Raw genomic sequence first — 17,111 nt, forward strand, 5'->3', positions numbered from 1 at the left:
ATCCAGGAGATCCGGGTTCAATTTCCGGTCAGGGCACATGCCCGGGTTGCGGGCTCGATCCCCAGTCGGGGGCGTGCAGGAGGCAGCCGATCAATGACTCATCATTGATGTTTCTCTCCCTCTCCCTTCCTCTCTCTGAAATCAATAAAGACATATTTTTATAAAATTAAAAATAGAACTTCCAGAGGACCCAGCAATCCCACTTCTGGTATTTATCCAAAATAATTGGAATCAGGATCTCAAAACACTATTCAGCCAAGATGTGGAAACAACTTGAATGTCCGTCAACAGATGGACAGATAAGGAAAATCTCTCTCTCTCTCTCTCTCTCTCTCTCTCTCTCTCTCTCTCTCTCACACACACACACACACACACACACACACACACCCCGGGATACCATTCAGCCTTAAGAAAGAAGGAAATTCTGCAATTTGCTGTAACACGGATGAACCCTGAGGACAGTGCGCTCAGTGAGACGAGCCAGCCACAGGAGAGCGAAGGCCTCACGTCCTCGTACAGCAGAGAGAGCGAGCTCTGGTCATAGAGACACGAACCCATCGCGAGGACCCCGCCCTCATGACCTCATGTCCAGCTCGTGGCCTCCCGGGGGCCCCCTCCCAATACCATCACGCTGGGGGGCGAGGGCTTCATGTCCATTTGGGGGGCATTCAGTCCGTAGCTTCGGATTCCCGCTAGTTGTAGGACCGGAGCTCCGAGCTTGTCTCGTGGGGACTGTGCGGGGGCACGAGGCCCGCCTGCCGCCCAGGGCTGCGGGGAGAAGTGACTAAACAGTAGACTCTGAGCCCGGTGCGGGAATGCGGCGCTTGCTCACCGCGGGTTTCTCGCCCGCCGGCCGCTGCTGCCCTTGTCGCCTCGCCTCTCCTTCCTCTCCTCTCCTCCTCAATTTTTAGCTTGGTCGTGGCTACCCGGAATAAAGGCCACTTGTCCCAGCCATTCTAGCATTTAGGGGTGGCCGCGTGACTAAGTGCTGGCCAAGAGGGCCCAGGCCAGTCTCCTGGGCGGCTCTAGGCGCCCCCCCAGAACTCTCTCCTCAGCCCTTCCTCCACCCCGTGGCTGGAGTTCCAGCTGCCGCTGTTGGTCAGCCGGGGGGACCACACCCTGACACCCTGGGGCGGTGACACGGTGGACTGGAGCTGAGTCGTGCCCCTGGGAAGTTTGTGGAGACAGCTGCCAGGCCAGCCCTGCTCGGCTTCCCCTGCGCTTAGCCGGGTTTCAGCCACTGTTATTGCGGGGCTCTGTCACTTCCCTGGCAGCTGGGTCTAATCCTGACACCCCGCTGTTCATGCCAACCCCCACAGCCCCGATGGCACTTTCCCTCCCGAGTTCAAGGGGCCTCAGAAGCAGGTGTGTCTCCTCGAAAGGTGAGCAAAGAAAGACGCCCGAAGGTGGCCCCGTCGGCTCTGCTGCAGACGCTTCTCCGAGGCCGTTTCCAGCTCTGTAGACGCCAGGGGGCCGGGGCAGGTGGGGAGGAAAGTCACGGCCCTCTGAGCCGAGCGGGCACGGTTCCCCCACCCCTGCCCACCGCGGGACGGCTGGGCATTTGAACAGGGGCCTGTGCCCGGGGCCGGCGACAGAGATGAATCCGAAATTTACCCAACCCCAGCCGTCAGGGAGCTCGAGACGTGTGGATGCGGAGGGTCCTGAGCGATGATTCTCCCCCAAGACGGGCGGAAGGAGGACGCCCAGACTCGGATAGGGTGAGAGGGCTGCGGGGGAAGGAAGGGAGCACCGTGCACGCGAAAGCTCCCGGCGTCAAGAAAGCAGAGCCCGGCAGCGGGGCCCAGCCGCTGAGCATCGACCTCTGACCCCGGAGTCGTGCTCGATTCCCGGTCAGGGCCGTGCAGGAGGCAGCCCATCAGCGACGCCTCTCTCATCATTGATGTTTCTCTCTCTCTCCCCCTTCCTCGCTCTGAAATCAATAAAAACATTAAAAAAAGAAAGAAAATAAGAATTCAAACAGATCCTTGAATGTCACTGTCTGTTGCAGCGTTTTTCACGATGACCAAAAGGCGGAAACCACCCAAGTGCCCACTGAGGATTAAAGGACAGACAAAAAGGCAGTCTATACGTGCGTGTGGAATATTACTCAGCCATGAAAAAGAATGAGGTTCTGATACATGCTCCAGTGTGGAAGGACCTTGAGAACCAAATACTGAGAATCAGGAAGCTAGAAGCTTGGAGACCCCTCTGGCAAACGTGGGAACCTTTCTCTTTCTCTTGGGGCTGACACTGACGCTCGGTAACCTCCTGGCGCTTGGCTCTGCTGAGAAGAGCAGCAGAAGAAAGTTGAAGTGCATAAGAAATCAGCTCTTGAAAGTTACTGGACAGTAAATCCTCTCTCCCTCTCTTTTTCTTTTTTTGGTTAGCTTGCTGGTGTTTGAGCCATTCGCTGAGTTAATCTGAAAGGACGGAAAAAGGAACTGGATCCAGAGTGCCTCAATCCTTGGCGCCTGCAGGCTGTCAGAACTTCCCCAGAATCCTCCAACAGTTGTTGGGTTTTCATGATTTCCTCAAACTTAAAGTCCTAAAGTTTATTTTATTTTTTAAATATGTTTTATTGATTTTAGAGAGAGGAAGGGAGAGGGAGAGAGAGAGAGAAACATCAATGATGGGAGAGTCATTGATTGGCTGCCTCCTGCACGCCCCCTCCTGGGGATCCAGCCGGAAACCTTGGGCATGTGCGAACCCTGACCTCCCGGTTCATGGGATGACGCTTAACCAACTGAGCCACGCCGGCGGGGCCAAAGCTGCATCTTTAAATAAGCATCCCAGATAATTCTTGTATGAGCTGAAATTGAGAACCCTTGCAATGCTTACTAAAAATGTAGATTTTTTTTTAGACCTGAGGAGGTAGAGAGGCAGCAAGGCGTGGACACCCTGTAGTTCAACCCCTTTATCTTTATAGATGGAGAAACTGCAGCCGGAGAAACAGTGCCTGGCCGAAGAGCCACAGCAAGTCACCTCCTGGCTCTCAGGCCTCTTGCGGGTGGCGTGGCTGACACCCACTCAGGCAGCAAGGGATTCTCCTGCCTCTGCTGGAAAAGCTCCCCGCCTTCGGCAGCTGATGAAGGCCGGCTGTTTGCAAGGCCCGGGAGGTGTTTACTCCCTCGGAGGAGGCGAGGAGGCGGGGGAAGTCCAAACGAGCTTTTAATAAGTCTGTCTGTTTAGGGTAAATGTTGGTGAGGTCAAAGGAGGATTCACTTCCCTAACCTGACGGGAACCTCTATCTTCCCGTTTCTCTTTTCACATGATATGATTTGCTTAGAATATTTAACTTGAAATGACCAGATTTGAAATATGCAAAAACTAGAACCAGGTGTCAGCCGAGGAAAACTGGCACCTGCCACTAATCTCCTCTCAGCTCGGCCACCTATTTGCCATTTGACCATGGGGAGCCCTGGGCGAATCACCTCGCCCCTCTGGGCCCTGGCCCTGGCCCTGAGTCTTCCAGTTCTGACCGTCTGTGGGCCTCTGAGTCTAACGCTCTCTACCCTGCTGGCTCTTTTGTTGAATGACCTTTGGGGGGCCTATTCTGAAATGAGGGCATCTTCTGGTCCAGGAGAACAAGACAGACCCAAAGATTTCTGTAGCTGAAGAGAGAGGTGAGCAGTCAGCCCACAAAACTGATGGAAAACAGATTGAACACAAAGGCTGGGGCTTCGTGGGGAAATAAGGCCGTTGCTAAGCAAGGAGATGGAAGAAGTGAAAGTGGGCGAGAGTAAAGGTGGCCCTGAAGAGTACCGTGGGGGACAGTTCCAGGAAGTTAAGTTTCGGTACCAGCCCGGCCGGGCGGGTCTCAGCGGCTGAGCATTGACCTAGGATCCAGGCGATCGGGGTTCGATTCCCAGTCAGGGCACATGCCCGGGCTGAGGGCTCGATCCCCAGTCGGGGGCCTGCAGGAGGCAGCCGATCAATGACTCTCTCATCACTGATGTTTGTATCTGTCTTTCTCCCTTTCCCTTCCTCTCTCTGAAATCAATAAAGATATATTTAAAAAAAAAAAATTTCGGTACCAGGTTCAGCTCACTATGGGCCACCTTAACTTTTTTTTTTTAATTTATTGACTTGAGGGTGGGGGGAGGAAGAGAGAGAGAGAAACATCAATTTTTTTTTTTTAAGTTTCTTCATCTTTATTGTTGAGAATATTACAGGTGCTCCCTTTTTATCCCCATTGATCCCCTCTACCCTGCATCCATCCCACCCCCAGGCTTTCCCCATACCAATGCCTGTGTCCCTGGGTTATGCTTATAAACATGTAAGTTCTATGATTAATCTCTCCCCACCCACTTCCCACCCCCGCCTTCCCTCTGAGATCCCTGTCTGTTCCATGCTTCTATGTCTCTGGATCTATTTTGTTCATCAGTTTATTTTGTTCATTATATTCCACATATAAGTGAGATCATGTGATACCAGTCTTTCTCTGAATGGCTTCACTTAGCATATTTTCTAGTTCCCTCCATGCTGCCCCAAAGGGTACAAGATCCTTCTTTACAGCTGCGTAGTATTCCACTGTGTAAATGTCCCACAGCTTTTTCATCCACTCATCTACTGATGGGCACTTGGGCTGTTTCCAGATCTTAGCTATTGTAAATTGTGCTGCTATGAACATAGGGGCTCATGAGTTCTTTGTGATTGGTGTTTCCGGTTCCTTAGGATATATTCCTAGAAGTGGGATCACTGGGTCAAATGGCAGGTCAATTTTTAATCTTTTGAGGAACCTCCACACTGTTTTCCATGGTGGCTGCACCAGTCTGCATCCCCACCAGCAGTGCACCAGGGCTCCCCTTTCTCCACACCCTCCCAGCACTTGTAGTTTGCTGACTTGTTGATGGTGCCATTCTGACAGGTGTGAAGTGATATCTCATTGTGGTTTTAGTTTGCATCTCTCTGATAATTAGTGAAGTTGACCATTTTTTTCATGTGTCTCTTGGTTATTTGCATGTCCTCTTTGGAGAAGTGTCTATTTAGGTCCTTTGCCCTTTTTTTTAATTGGATTGTGTGTCTTCTTTTTGTTAAGTTGTATGAGTTCCTTATATATTTTGGATATTAACCCTTTATCAGATGCATCCTTGGCAAATATGTTCTCCCATAAAGTGGGCTACCTTTTTGTTTTGTTGATGGTTTCTTTTGCTGAGCAGAAGCTTTTTATTTTGATGCAGTCCCATTTGTTTATTTTCAAGAAACATCAACTTTTATTTCACTTATTCATGCATTCATTGGTTGATTCCTGTATGTGCCCTGACTGGGGATCAAACCCACAACCTTGGAGTATGGGGGCGATGCTCTAACCAATAAGATGCCCAGGGCCACCTTAACATTTTTAACTTTTCCTTTTCCTGCCTGGACAATGTTTACCAGCACTTATGTTAAGTGAAAAAGAGCAGAAGTCAAAATTTCGTGTACATGTGAACAACTGATTTTCAACAAAGGTGCAAAAGGCAATTCAGTGGAAAAATAATAGACTCTCCAACAAAAACAGTGTTCCAGGGGCTGCAGCAATTAAATAGGCAAATGCAAAAAAATAAAACAAAAAGAGATTTTCAACCACGTCTCACATCATACACAAAAATTAACCCAAAATGGGTCAGAGACCTAGATGTAACACCTAAAACTATAAATTTTCTATTAGAAAACATAGGAGAAAAATCTTTATAGCTTTTGGCTAGTCAAGGAGTTCTTAGGTATGATACCAAAAGCATGACCCATAAAAGAAAAAGAACCAGTAAACTGGACTTCATTAAAATTAAGAACTTCTGCTCTTTGAAAGACACAAGAGTGAAAGGACAAGCCACGTATATAATAAGGGGCTTATGGAAAAGAAAATATAAAAACTCTCAAAACTCAACAATAAGAAACAAAATAATCCAATTAAAAATGGGCAAAAGATTTGTACACATACCCCCCTGAGAAGACATACAGACAGCAAGTAAGCACATGACAAGATACTCCACATTACTCATTAGGGAAATGCAAATTAAAACCACAATGAAATATCACTACTTACCTATTAAAATGGTTAAGTGTATCATGAATGACCTTACCAGTGGAAAACAGTTTGGTAGTATCTTAAAAAGTTAAATATACATTGACCATATGATCCAGACATTGTACTCCTAGGTCTGTACAAGAGAAATCAGCGCAGATGTTCACACAAAAACTTCCATGTGGCCCTGGCTCGGTAGCTCAGTTGGCTAGTGTCGTCCTCACACCAAGGTTGTGGGCTCGAGTTCCCGGTCAGGGCACGGGCCTGGGTTGCAGGCTCTACCCCCAGTAGGGGGCATGCAGAAGGCGGACGAATGATGTTTCTATGCTCTCTCTCCTCCCTTCCTCTCTCTCTAAAAAAATCAACAAAAACATATCTTTTAAAAAAACACAAAAAACAATGTCATGGGGATGCCACTAGCCACAAGAGCTAGACTGAGGAACACTCTACAGGACAAACTACCTATTTTCTTTAATTAAAAAAAAAAGAGAGAGAGAAAGGAAAGAAAAAAGAAAAAAAAGAAGTGGCAATGAAAGAAATTGCAAGGGAAAAAGAGGAAGGGGGAAAACACAGATTTAAAGACTTAAGAAATGCATTAACCAGTTGCAATGTATGGTCTGGATCTCAACTTAGACAAACCTGTTGTGTTGTTGTTGCTGCTGTTGTTTCACATTTATAGGCCAGTCGGGAAAATGTAAATACTAATTTGATATTTGGTATTAGGCAATCATTGATTGGGTGGGGGGGATAGTTTGGTGGATATGTTTTAAAAGGAGAATGCTTCTTTTTTAAAGCTGCATTCTGAGATGTTTACTGGTGAAGCCACAGCATGCCTGGCATTTACTTCAAAATCATGCAGGAGGGGAGGGGTGAGGTAGGTACAGGCACGGAGGAAACAGGGTTGACCGCGAGCCGGTTCACTGCTGTGTAGTGACTATTTGGTGGTTCATTAGGCAATTTTCTCTACTTCTGCATATGTATGAAATATGTTAAAATTGTGCAATAAACTTTTAAAAGTGCGCGTCAAAACGATTGCACTAACGTTTAAAATGCAATTTAAAAATCAGGAAGAAATACCGTCCTGCGACACGCTGACGTTACGCGCCCGAGAGCGGGAGGCTGAGTCATTTCCCTTCGCGGCCGCATCTGCGATGCGCCTCCTTTTTATGAGAAAATAAACCCCAGGGGGAAACAAAGCCTCCACTTTCGCAGTCCTCTTCCTGGTCTCAAAACCCATCTATTCTTTCCCCCCCGGCCCCCGGGTTTTTGCAAAGCTCCCGCCATCTTTTCCAGGTTTACACTGTCCGGGTTCCGGGGCTGCCAGGGTCCGGAGGAAAGCGGGTGACGTTCGGGGCTCCCCAACCTCCCGCCCGCCCGGCCGCCCGCGGGATGCTTGAGCCACAGCGACGCTCCGCGCAGCCGAGCCCGCCGCCTCCCGCCGCTTGGTAACGTCAGCGCGCGCGCGCCCAGCAGGACTACATCTCCCAGGAGGCTCCGCGCCTCGCAGGAAAAACCGCCTCGACAGCGGAGGACTACATTACCCAGTGACACCTTGTGGGAGCTGTTGGCGGGGCGGGAAGACTGTACAACCATTGGTCCAATGTCTACCGGAAGCTGCACGGTGGTTGGCCCGGGAGCCCGTCAATTACTGCTGGGCTCAGTTTAGTTTTGCTGTTAGACTGCGTGAGGAGGGAGGGGAGAGCGGCGCTGGTGGAGCCGGGCGGTGCCCTCCGGGCAGCGTGAGTGACCTCTTCCCCCGCCCCCCTCGCCGTCCGCTCGGACACCTGTGCCCTGGCCCCGGGAGGGAGCACACGTGCGCAGGTATTCACGCGGGGGCGGGGACCGTACGCACGTGTGTCGGGCCTGACCTGAGACGCCTCTTCAGGGACCCCGCACACACCCGGGGCACCTGTGCACGCCGGTGCCCACCTCGCGGGCGTTTTCTCGGACTCTGGGAGCAGAAACCCTGCCTGAGGCCACCGAGATACCTGTGTGTACACGCGGGTACGGCGGCGGAGACCCGGAGCCGGACACACGGGCGGCGGGGCGCCCGCAGTGAGAGGAGGGGGTGGCGGGGCAAACTCCCACCCGCCCCCCAACCTGCCACACACCGGCGGCCCCCACCTCTGGGTGCTGCGTTACAGATAAAACATAATCATATTTCATTTCGTCTGTTTAGATAAAATCAAGGATTGTTGCTACAAGAAGGACATTTTGAACAGCAGAAAAAGTAAGGCCACCGCTGGACTATGTTTAGCCTTTTCACGTGTCTAAGACTTTTTTCCGTTTTACAAAACTTATCCCATGTGGTATCTTGCGTGAGCCTGGCAGCAATCCGGGCTAGGCAGGGCAGACACCATTCCCACTTTCCACAAGAGAAAACTAAGCCCGGGTTAAATGAACCTGCCCAAGGTACATGGGAGAGGCAGAGCTTCTTGGTCTGCGGTGGCAGGTTATGTCCAGCTAGGCAGAGCTGCTTATTTATAGAAATACCTCCTTTCCCTCAGGGCTGTGACCTGAGCAGTCCCTGGGGAACCTGGGGAGGGGCTCTCCCTCTCAGCCTTCTACCCTGTGTTTAAACTGCTCCTCACAGGTGCCTGGGGGAAAGCAGCTTGCGTTAAAGTGAGGGAAGTCGATGGGAAAGGCCAGGTGTCCCTCTTTGAGGGAATCAGCGAAGGTACATTTCTGGCAGGGGTTGGGGGGTTTCACACCATCAAACTTTTAATAAAATATCATTTTAGAATACTTTGCTGATAGAACTCCATGGAAATCTCGTGTTGGTTTTGAGGGTGGATTGGAGTGCTACTTTGGTATTTTCAGAAAAGCGAGGGGTTGGGGCTGAGAGAGTGGAACAGAGTTCCAGGCTGGGTGAGAAGAGAAAAAAAAAGTCAATGGTGGGCCTTGGCAGGTGTGGTGTGACTTTGTCCCATGCACTGAAAGGTGGTCAGTTCAATTCCTGGTCAGGATACATGCCCAGGCTGTAGGCTCAATCGTGCAGGGGGCAGCCCATCAATGTTTCTCTCCCCCTTCCTCTCTCTCTAAAAATCAATAATAAAAAAAAGAATCAATGGTGGGGTGAAGGCTGTCACTGTGTGGTCACTGACCTCCCTGTTACTACAGGTATTCAAGACCTAGGTTAATTCTAAGGTCCCTTCTAAAATAACTTTATATTTAGTTTTAGTTGGAATTTTTTGGGAGCTATAGCAAACCCAGAAAATATAGAATTGTATTAAGAAAAAGGGAGAGATCTACCTTCCCTCTTCCCTTGCCAAGCCTTCCCCCAAAGGTAACCCTACCGACCTGGGGGGGGGTGTTGTCACAGACTTTCCCCCCATGCATTATACAACTGTACAGAGTGTGTCTAGGTCTTGCTGTCTTCCTTTTTGCAAAAATGGGGTTAGACATACTATTCTGAAACCTACTTTTTTTCATGTTTCACTCTATTGTGGACATCTTTTCAAGTGTGTATAGCACTGGCTCATTCTTTTTAATGGCTGCATAGTATGCCATCTCATGGATATGACTTGGTGTATTTATCCATCCCTCTATTGATAAGCATTTGTGCCATATCCAGTTTTATAAACAGTGATGCTAGTGTGTAAAACCCCTCTACAACGATGGTTCTCAATCAGGGACAATTTCGCCCACCCTATATAATGTATAAAAAGTTTTGTTTACATCAAGTGGAATTGGCAATCCATGCTTGTACTTTTAAAATCTAAGCAGGGCAGAAATCCAGACCTATAAAGATATTTTCTCTGTTCTATGCTGAATCCAAGGGAGGCGCACTTTTAGATGGGTGGTCAGGGAGCGCTGTTCTGAGGAGATGATGTGTGAGCAGAGACCCTGAGAACTTGCTCTGGTGTTTACTCCTGTTTTTTTTTTGCATTTAGCTCGAAGCTGATGGACAGTGTATGGGCCAGAGGCAGGGATGGTCGGCTATGACCCCAAAGCCGATGACAGGAATATCTCCAAATTCGAGGTGGCCGTGGCTGGGTCTGTGTCTGGACTCGTCACTCGGGCACTGGTCAGCCCCTTGGACGTCATCAAGATCCGTTTCCAGGTACCCTTTCCCCCTTTTTCCATGTGATGGACAGACTGGAGGACAAGTTCATGCTTTTTTGCCAGAGCATTTCCTAAGAGCTTGACATCTTGTCGAGAAGCACTTTGCCTTCACTACCTTGACTGGAATTTTTCCTCTTCGCCCAGCCCCAGCCCGTTTTCCCGACCATCCGATTTTCATTCCTAGCTTCAGATTGAGCGCCTGTCTCGCAGTGACCCCAGTGCGAAGTACCATGGGATCCTGCAGGCCGGAAGACAGATTCTGCGGGAGGAGGGCCCGACGGCATTCTGGAAGGGACACATTCCAGCCCAGCTCCTCTCCATAGGCTATGGAGCTGTCCAAGTAGGTGGCAGGAGAACCACTAGGCACCTCGTGTCGGGTTGCTCAATGGAGCAGCACAGGGACGCTGCCTGGGGTCCGGCAGCAGAAGGTGATCATCACACTTCTCACGTTTCTCCACTGGGAACCTACCTGACGGACAGACCGAGTCAGACTGAGCTGTACTGTAGGCATTCTCTCCCACCGCCCCCACCCCCACCCCAGGGACTGAGCACCAACTGAACATTAGGTGTTGCACCTGGGAGACTATTTTGACACCACACCCACAATGGCACTTGGCAGATGGTGACACAATGCTTCTCATTTTTCGAAATAGCATTTTCATGTCTGTGCTTCCTTTGAACTTCCCAGCAGCATTGTGAGGAGCGTAGAGCAAATGTTATGTGGATCACAGAGGTTAAGTGAGCTGCCCGAGGTCACACAGCCTGTAAGTGGTGGGGCTGGGATTAGAACCCAGCTTCTTGACTTGTTCATTCTTCAGCTAAGCGCCGGTTCATCTCAGAGTGTGTAACACACAGTGTAAACCCCTGTAGTGCTAACTGCGGGCCAGGCCCTGTTGCAAGCATTTTACGTCTGTTACCTCATCGCAGTCCTTTGAGATAGGTTCTGTTGTCAGTCCTGTTTTACAGACAAGAAGAGTGAGGCAGAGAGAGCTTAAGTAAGTAACGCAACCAAAGTTAGTAGGTAGAAAGTGGCAGAGCCAGGATTCCCACCTGGACAGCTAGCACCAGAGTAGTCCCTGCCTGCTCTTCCTGCGACATCACAGCCATTGCTCAGGTCAGGCGCCTGGTTGGAGTGCCCTGCCATCCCATCTCCGCACCTGGCACGTAGTGACTTGGGCTCCCAGGACCCCGAGCTGTCTTGCTTTGCCTGGAGGGAGATCTGAGCATAAGGGAGTAGCACCGTGGAATTTGGAATATGTGGAACTCTCCGGACAGAATCCCTGCTCCGAGGCAGAATGCTTCTCAGTGTCGCTGCCTGCTGCACTGGAAGGGTCCCCTGCTGAGGATCAGACAATGGCCGCCTTTGCCCCGGTCTCAGGAAACTAAGTTAATGAGTAGAATTTTCTGATATAAAATTTTTCTCATATATTTTCTTAACCCTTTGAATATTTGACTCAACTCCAATAGAGCAGTAGAGTATAAAATGGCATCTGAGTTGCACAAAATTGTGTTTGTTATATTCTGTCACTGCTCAGGAGGACTCTCTTCTTGTCCCTAGGACTGGGCCCCACCTGGGTTATGGGTCATAGATGGCATATCTGGGTGCTCGCCGATAACCTTGTCACGTGCTCTTGCAGTTTTTGTCATTTGAAATGCTGACTGAGCTGGTGCACAGAGCCAGCACACACGATGCCCGCGACTTCTCCGTGCACTTCGTGTGTGGCGGCCTGTCTGCCTGTGTGGCCACCCTCGCCGTGCACCCCGTGGATGTCCTGCGCACCCGCTTTGCAGCTCAGGGTGAGCCCAGGGTGAGTGGCCCGGCCATTATTTACTTTTTCTATGTAACATGCTTAAGCCGCTGTTTCTCTCTTCTCTCTCTTCCTTCTGCCCCTCCATCTGCCCGTCCTTATTTGTAGGCGTTGGCTACTGACGGCTGCTAGGAAGGTGAAGGTTTGGCTCTTTAGCCATCACCCTCGTGTATGCTCGAGTTTCCTCCCTCATCTGATTACAGTACAACTGACCAGATTTTGGCTAAATCAACTCAGTGTTTATGCTATTACGATTACGTAGATGTTACTGCTGAGCCTTAAAATACATTTTCTTTCATCTCTCTTTTTCCTGAAGTTAGGAAAGGCCTTGTATTTTATTTGTTTAGCTTTCTACATACTTATCACGAATTCACCCTTAAACCTTCCCTCGATAGGGTCTGCCCATGGTCGTCAGTCCCACGTTACTGTGGAGCCCTCCTGGAGTCCCCTCTCTGGCACCCTTGACCCTCTGACTTCAGTCTGGACCCTTTGCTCTAGGACCCTGGCCAGCTGCTCTCTTAGGAATTCTCTTGTTGGAGACCACGTCTTCTCTTTCATTTTGGTGTAGCTTCCTGAGAGAAGTTTTGATAGAAAATGCCTTTATTTTACCCTTACACTTAGCTGCTGACTTGGGTATAGAATTAATTCTAGGTAGCTATCCGTGCTGCTGAAGAGAGAAGTCTGGAACCATTCTGATCACTGATCCTCTATATGAAACCATCACCCCTTCATCCCTTCCCCACCTTGGGAGTGTTCAAGATCTTTCTCAACCCCTGGTTTTCTAGAAATGTACACTGGTGTGAGTCTCCTTTCTTCATTGTGATGGGCGCTTCCTGGACCCTTTAGTCTGGATGATCCTGTTCCTCGTGCCTGGAAAATGGTCATGAATTGTTCATTCACGATGGCCTGCCCTCTGTTTTTTAATTTTCTTTCTTTCTGGAGTTCATGTCAGTTGGACACCCTGGATCGACCCTCTGATTGGCTGAGCTTTTCTCTTCTATTGCCCAGCATTCTTTGTCTTTTCCTCTCTCTGGGAGGTTTCCTTATCTTTATCATCTGGGCCCTCAGTTGAATTTTTTAAATGTTTGCCAGCACATGTTAGTTCCTAAGGGCTCTTTTTGGTTTGTTTCAGTCAGGTTTATTGAAGTATAATTTAGGTACACAGTGCGGAACAGCAAAAAAATGCACCATCCACGCAGGATACTGAGGACACAGAACGGGGATCATGACCTTCAGGGAGGAAAAGGGGGCGTGGCCAGGGCGGGAGGAGTGTGCTGTTACCTGTGTGTCCTGGGGGGGCGATGACTTCTGCATATGTTTGTTTCCTGCACAAACACTGCCTGCTCTTCTGTGCTTGGCTGTGATCTTTGGGGGATTAGTCCCTGTCAGTCACACAGATTGCCACCTCCTGTTTTAGCAGTTACACTGTGTTCCCGTGTTCTTTTCAATGGGTGTGTCATAATCCACCCAGTCACTCGAGGGTGGATGTCCCGTCTTCTACTGCTCCGAAGGACACATGCTTTGTGTACTCACGCGGATGTATCAGTCGTGTAAAGAGCTTGAAGGGGAGTCGCTGGAAAAGCCCACCCTTGGGATTTTTGTCCCGCGTGCTCTTTGTCTTCTTGGCAGGAGGATTAATGCTCCCAGTAGCTGGGTTTATAGGTGCGGGACGCACACGTGAGGGCTGTATGCTCAAGCTGACACTAGCACGTGTTCACTCGAGTTGCATGTGTGCCGTCCAGGTGTATAAAACCCTGCGGGATGCCGTGGCCACCATGTACAGGACCGAAGGCCCCTTGGTCTTCTACAAAGGCTTGAACCCCACTTTGATCGCCATCTTCCCCTACGCCGGGTTCCAGTTCTCCTTCTACAGCTCTCTGAAGCACGTGTATGAGTGGGTCACGCCAGCCGAAGGAAAGAAAAACGGTGAGACAGCCCCCACGAGAGAGGAAGCCGGGGGCTCCCACCCCACTCCCAAGCCATAACGTCTTTCTGAATCACGTAGGATATAAAGTTTTCTTGTCAGAAGCTTAGACACCCCAGGTCTCTGGATCTGGCACAGAAATGCAGTGGGTCACAGATGCCTCTGTTTCTTCAGGCTCTTGCCCCACCCATCAGTGGCATCATCGACATTTATTTCCAACTATTGGCCATGGTTTTCATTTTGGTCAGAGGTCCAACTTGCAGGCCACCTGCTTTTGGTTGTGTGTTTTGCTTGGTTTTTGTTTTGGAAGGATGTGCAGGAGGAGGGGCATCCTGTTCCCCTTTTGTTTTTTTTAAATCCTCACCCGAGAATATTTTTTCCATTGCTTTTCAGAGAGAGTGGAAGGGGGTGGATGAGAGAGACACATTGATTGGTTGCCTCCTGCATGCGCCCGACCAGGAATCGAGCCTGCAACTGAGGTACGTGCCCTTGGCTGGAATTGAACCCGGGAACCTTCAGTCCAAGGGCCGACGCTCTAACTACTGAGTCATGCCAGTTAGGCTTCCTGTTCTCTCTTGAGCCTGAACTGAGTGACACTGCAGAGCCCAAGGCCCTTATTGCCTCCAGTTGAGGAGGGAGATCACTAGTGATTGCTCACACCCATCCTGACACCTGCTTGTCTAATCTGCAGTCCCTTGTCATTCTTGCCAGAAGTGACTGGGTCTGGTCCTCTCTTCCTGGATTAAGTTCATCTGAGAGCAAGGATGCTTGTGGCTTTTTGTTTTATGGTGGAAGATAGAGCTCATGAACTTGAAGTTGTCTACCCTAAATTGCATTTTTCTTATTTTCCCCCTCAATCCTACTTTTGTGGTTTAGGGAACCTCAAAAATCTGCTTTGTGGTAGTGGAGCTGGAGTCATCAGCAAGACCCTTACGTACCCCCTGGACCTCTTCAAGAAGCGGCTGCAAGTCAGAGGGTTTGAGCAGGCCCGAGTCACCTTCGGCCAGGTGAGCTGTCCTCTTCACTGGAGGTGGGAGGGGACCATGGGGGAGAAGGGCAGGGCAGAGAGGGAAGTTGAGTTCCAAACGAACACCAGGCCTTGGAGCCTGAACTTGGTTCTTCATGATGTCACTGCCATCATCACAGTCGGGAGTTACTGGAGCCTTTGGAGGGGAGCAAGGTCATCTGGAGAAGGCCCAGCTGGAGGGGTGACTGGTCAGGCTGAGAGCTAATGAGGGCCAGATTCAGACATGCTGCCCAAGGAGGACGGTGGGGTGGAGGGTCACAGGTGCCTCTGGGAAGAGGGTCCAGAGCTCTCAGCCACAGCCAGTGGGAGCTGCCTGGGCAGGAAGCTCTGTCCAGCGCCGATTTCCAGGCACGTCAACTTGGGAGAGAAAGAACGAGGTTAGCTTTTTCTCTGTCTTTTTTGCACCCATTCCTCCATCCAGAAAGTATTTATTGGGAGCTCTGATGTGCCAGGCATTGCATTGACGAAAGAACAGAGCCGCCCCCATGTGTATTCACCTCTCTCGCCAACCCGAGTCACCTTCCTGTCCTCAGGTTCGAAGCTACCAGGGCCTCCTGGACTGCGCCAGGCAGGTGCTGCGGGAGGAAGGTGTGCGGGGCTTCTTCAAGGGCCTGTCCCCCAGCCTGCTGAAGGCTGCCCTCTCCACCGGCCTCGTGTTCTTCTGCTATGAGTTCTTCTGTAGCCTCTTCCACCACGTGAAGAAGGCAGACAGCTCGCCTTGAGAGCCGGAAGGTGGCCTGAGGTCTCTCACTGAGACAACCTCCTGAAAGAAGCAAGACTTGGTCTACGGTCTCGTGTTGCACTGAGAGGTGCCGTCTGGTCCATCCCTCCAGCCAGCTGTCCCAAGCATGAAGAGCCGCTGGGAGTGGGCTGCAGCCTCGATCCCACTGGCTTGGATGCCACCAGAAGGACGGGGCTTTCTCCCTGCGGGAGCATGGGAAGGACTGAGGACTTGGTCTGTGGGATCCCAGCCACTCCAGTCAAGGAGCTTGAAGTCTCCCCTCCGTCTAGTCCACACTAAGGGGAACAGTTGCCTGCTGTCCTGCATGTCTTAGTCAGTCTGCCAGAGAGTTCTCCTAGCCCTGGGTGCGGCCACAGCTTAGAGTGAGGGCTGAGACTGAGCCAGTGGCAGGGGTCTGGTCCTTACACCTGGGCTCTGGTTCCCGCCAGTTTTTTAAATAGACATTAAGGCTAAAAGCACATTCCCTACCTTACCCCTCCACCTTCCCTCCCAAGTCACATGTCCCCTGGATACCAGCTGTGCCCAGCCTTTCTCAAACTCCATTTTCTCAGTAGTTGCAGCCCTCAGGTAGCTTTGCTTCTAGTTCTGGGGGAAGCTGGTCACTTTCTAACCCCCCATATTCAGAGCTGCATGTCTGTAAATGTACCATGCAGGCTCTTTTCTCTTGGGGCAGGACTGGTCACAGCGGGGGGGCTCTGGGGAAGCAGGTACTGCAGCCCTGCAGGAAGTGGGGGGGGCTGTGCTGAGGGGAGGAGGTGGGCCCAGGGGAGACCGAGCACAGAAACCCAGCAGATACCCATCTAGGCACCGGGAGAAACTTCCATCCGGGGTGTGAGAGGAGAAAATCTACAGAGCAGCCACCGCCCTCCTCATCCAGGTCTCCCCAGCCCCGAGGAGTGGGCTCTGCAGGGGGAGCCAGGATGGAGGGGCACCAGAATCCCATGTAGGACTTCCACCTGCGCCCTCTCCTCTGGGCCTCAGCTCCAGGCTGCTCTTACTCTGAAGGCACCTGCTGGGAGCGGGCCTGGTGTGGGCCCCCGTGGAGCCTGCGCCCCTTCTCTCCTTGTTCTTATTTCATCCCCCATCTGGGGCTTTGTGACATGTCTGGGACCCTGAATCCCGAAGCTGCCTGCTCCTGGCTGCTGATCATGAAGGTCCTGGCTGTGGCCAGAGGGCACTCCGACACCCACAGGGTTTGGGCACTGAGGCCTGGGCATGGGGCTGGGGGAGGTAGCTGCCTGAACGTATTTTTATGAAATTCCATGAAGTAAACTATTTTCTTCGTCTCTCCTGCTCCCTGGTTTCCCCTGCTGCAGCTGGGGGTGCTCTGCCTCATCCATTTTCTGGTGACTGCTTCGGCCTCTCCTCACAGGAGGCAAGAGCTGTGGCGCCAGGAACCCACGGTCAGCACTTCTTGTCCAAGCCAAGGGGAGAGGCAGCTCCTGGCGGCGCCTTCTGTACGCCCTCCTGCACCCAGGGCCGAGCTCGGGCAGGGCCCTGCGCCCGCCAGGACAGACGGAGCCCGGGCTCGCTCACTTCAG

At 51.1% G+C, this 17,111-nt stretch overlaps 1 protein-coding gene across 8 annotated transcripts; it reads left to right on the forward strand.

The window, feature by feature from the left end:
* The first annotated feature begins 7,663 nt into the window (after window positions 1-7,663).
* On the forward strand, window positions 7,664-16,858 carry SLC25A19 (solute carrier family 25 member 19). Of its 8 annotated transcripts, none has more exons than XM_081115839.1 (8): window positions 7,664-7,825; window positions 8,184-8,234; window positions 9,898-10,067; window positions 10,254-10,409; window positions 11,707-11,877; window positions 13,620-13,803; window positions 14,678-14,808; window positions 15,362-16,858. In XM_081115839.1, the coding sequence occupies exons 3-8, from the start codon at window positions 9,936-9,938 to the stop codon at window positions 15,548-15,550; spliced, it is 963 nt and encodes a 320-aa protein (XP_080971965.1). In that variant the 5' UTR covers window positions 7,664-7,825; window positions 8,184-8,234; window positions 9,898-9,935; the 3' UTR covers window positions 15,551-16,858. The 8 variants fall into 8 exon arrangements, with proteins under 8 accessions (XP_080971965.1, XP_080971969.1, XP_080971966.1 ...); XM_081115840.1 differs by having other exon boundaries at window positions 7,675-8,008; XM_081115841.1 differs by having other exon boundaries at window positions 7,681-7,743.
* Window positions 16,859-17,111: the final 253 nt, after the last annotated feature.

This window comes from Miniopterus schreibersii, assembly GCF_964146895.1.
Source record: "Miniopterus schreibersii genome assembly, chromosome: 16".
Classification (NCBI taxonomy): Eukaryota; Metazoa; Chordata; class Mammalia; order Chiroptera; family Miniopteridae; genus Miniopterus; species Miniopterus schreibersii.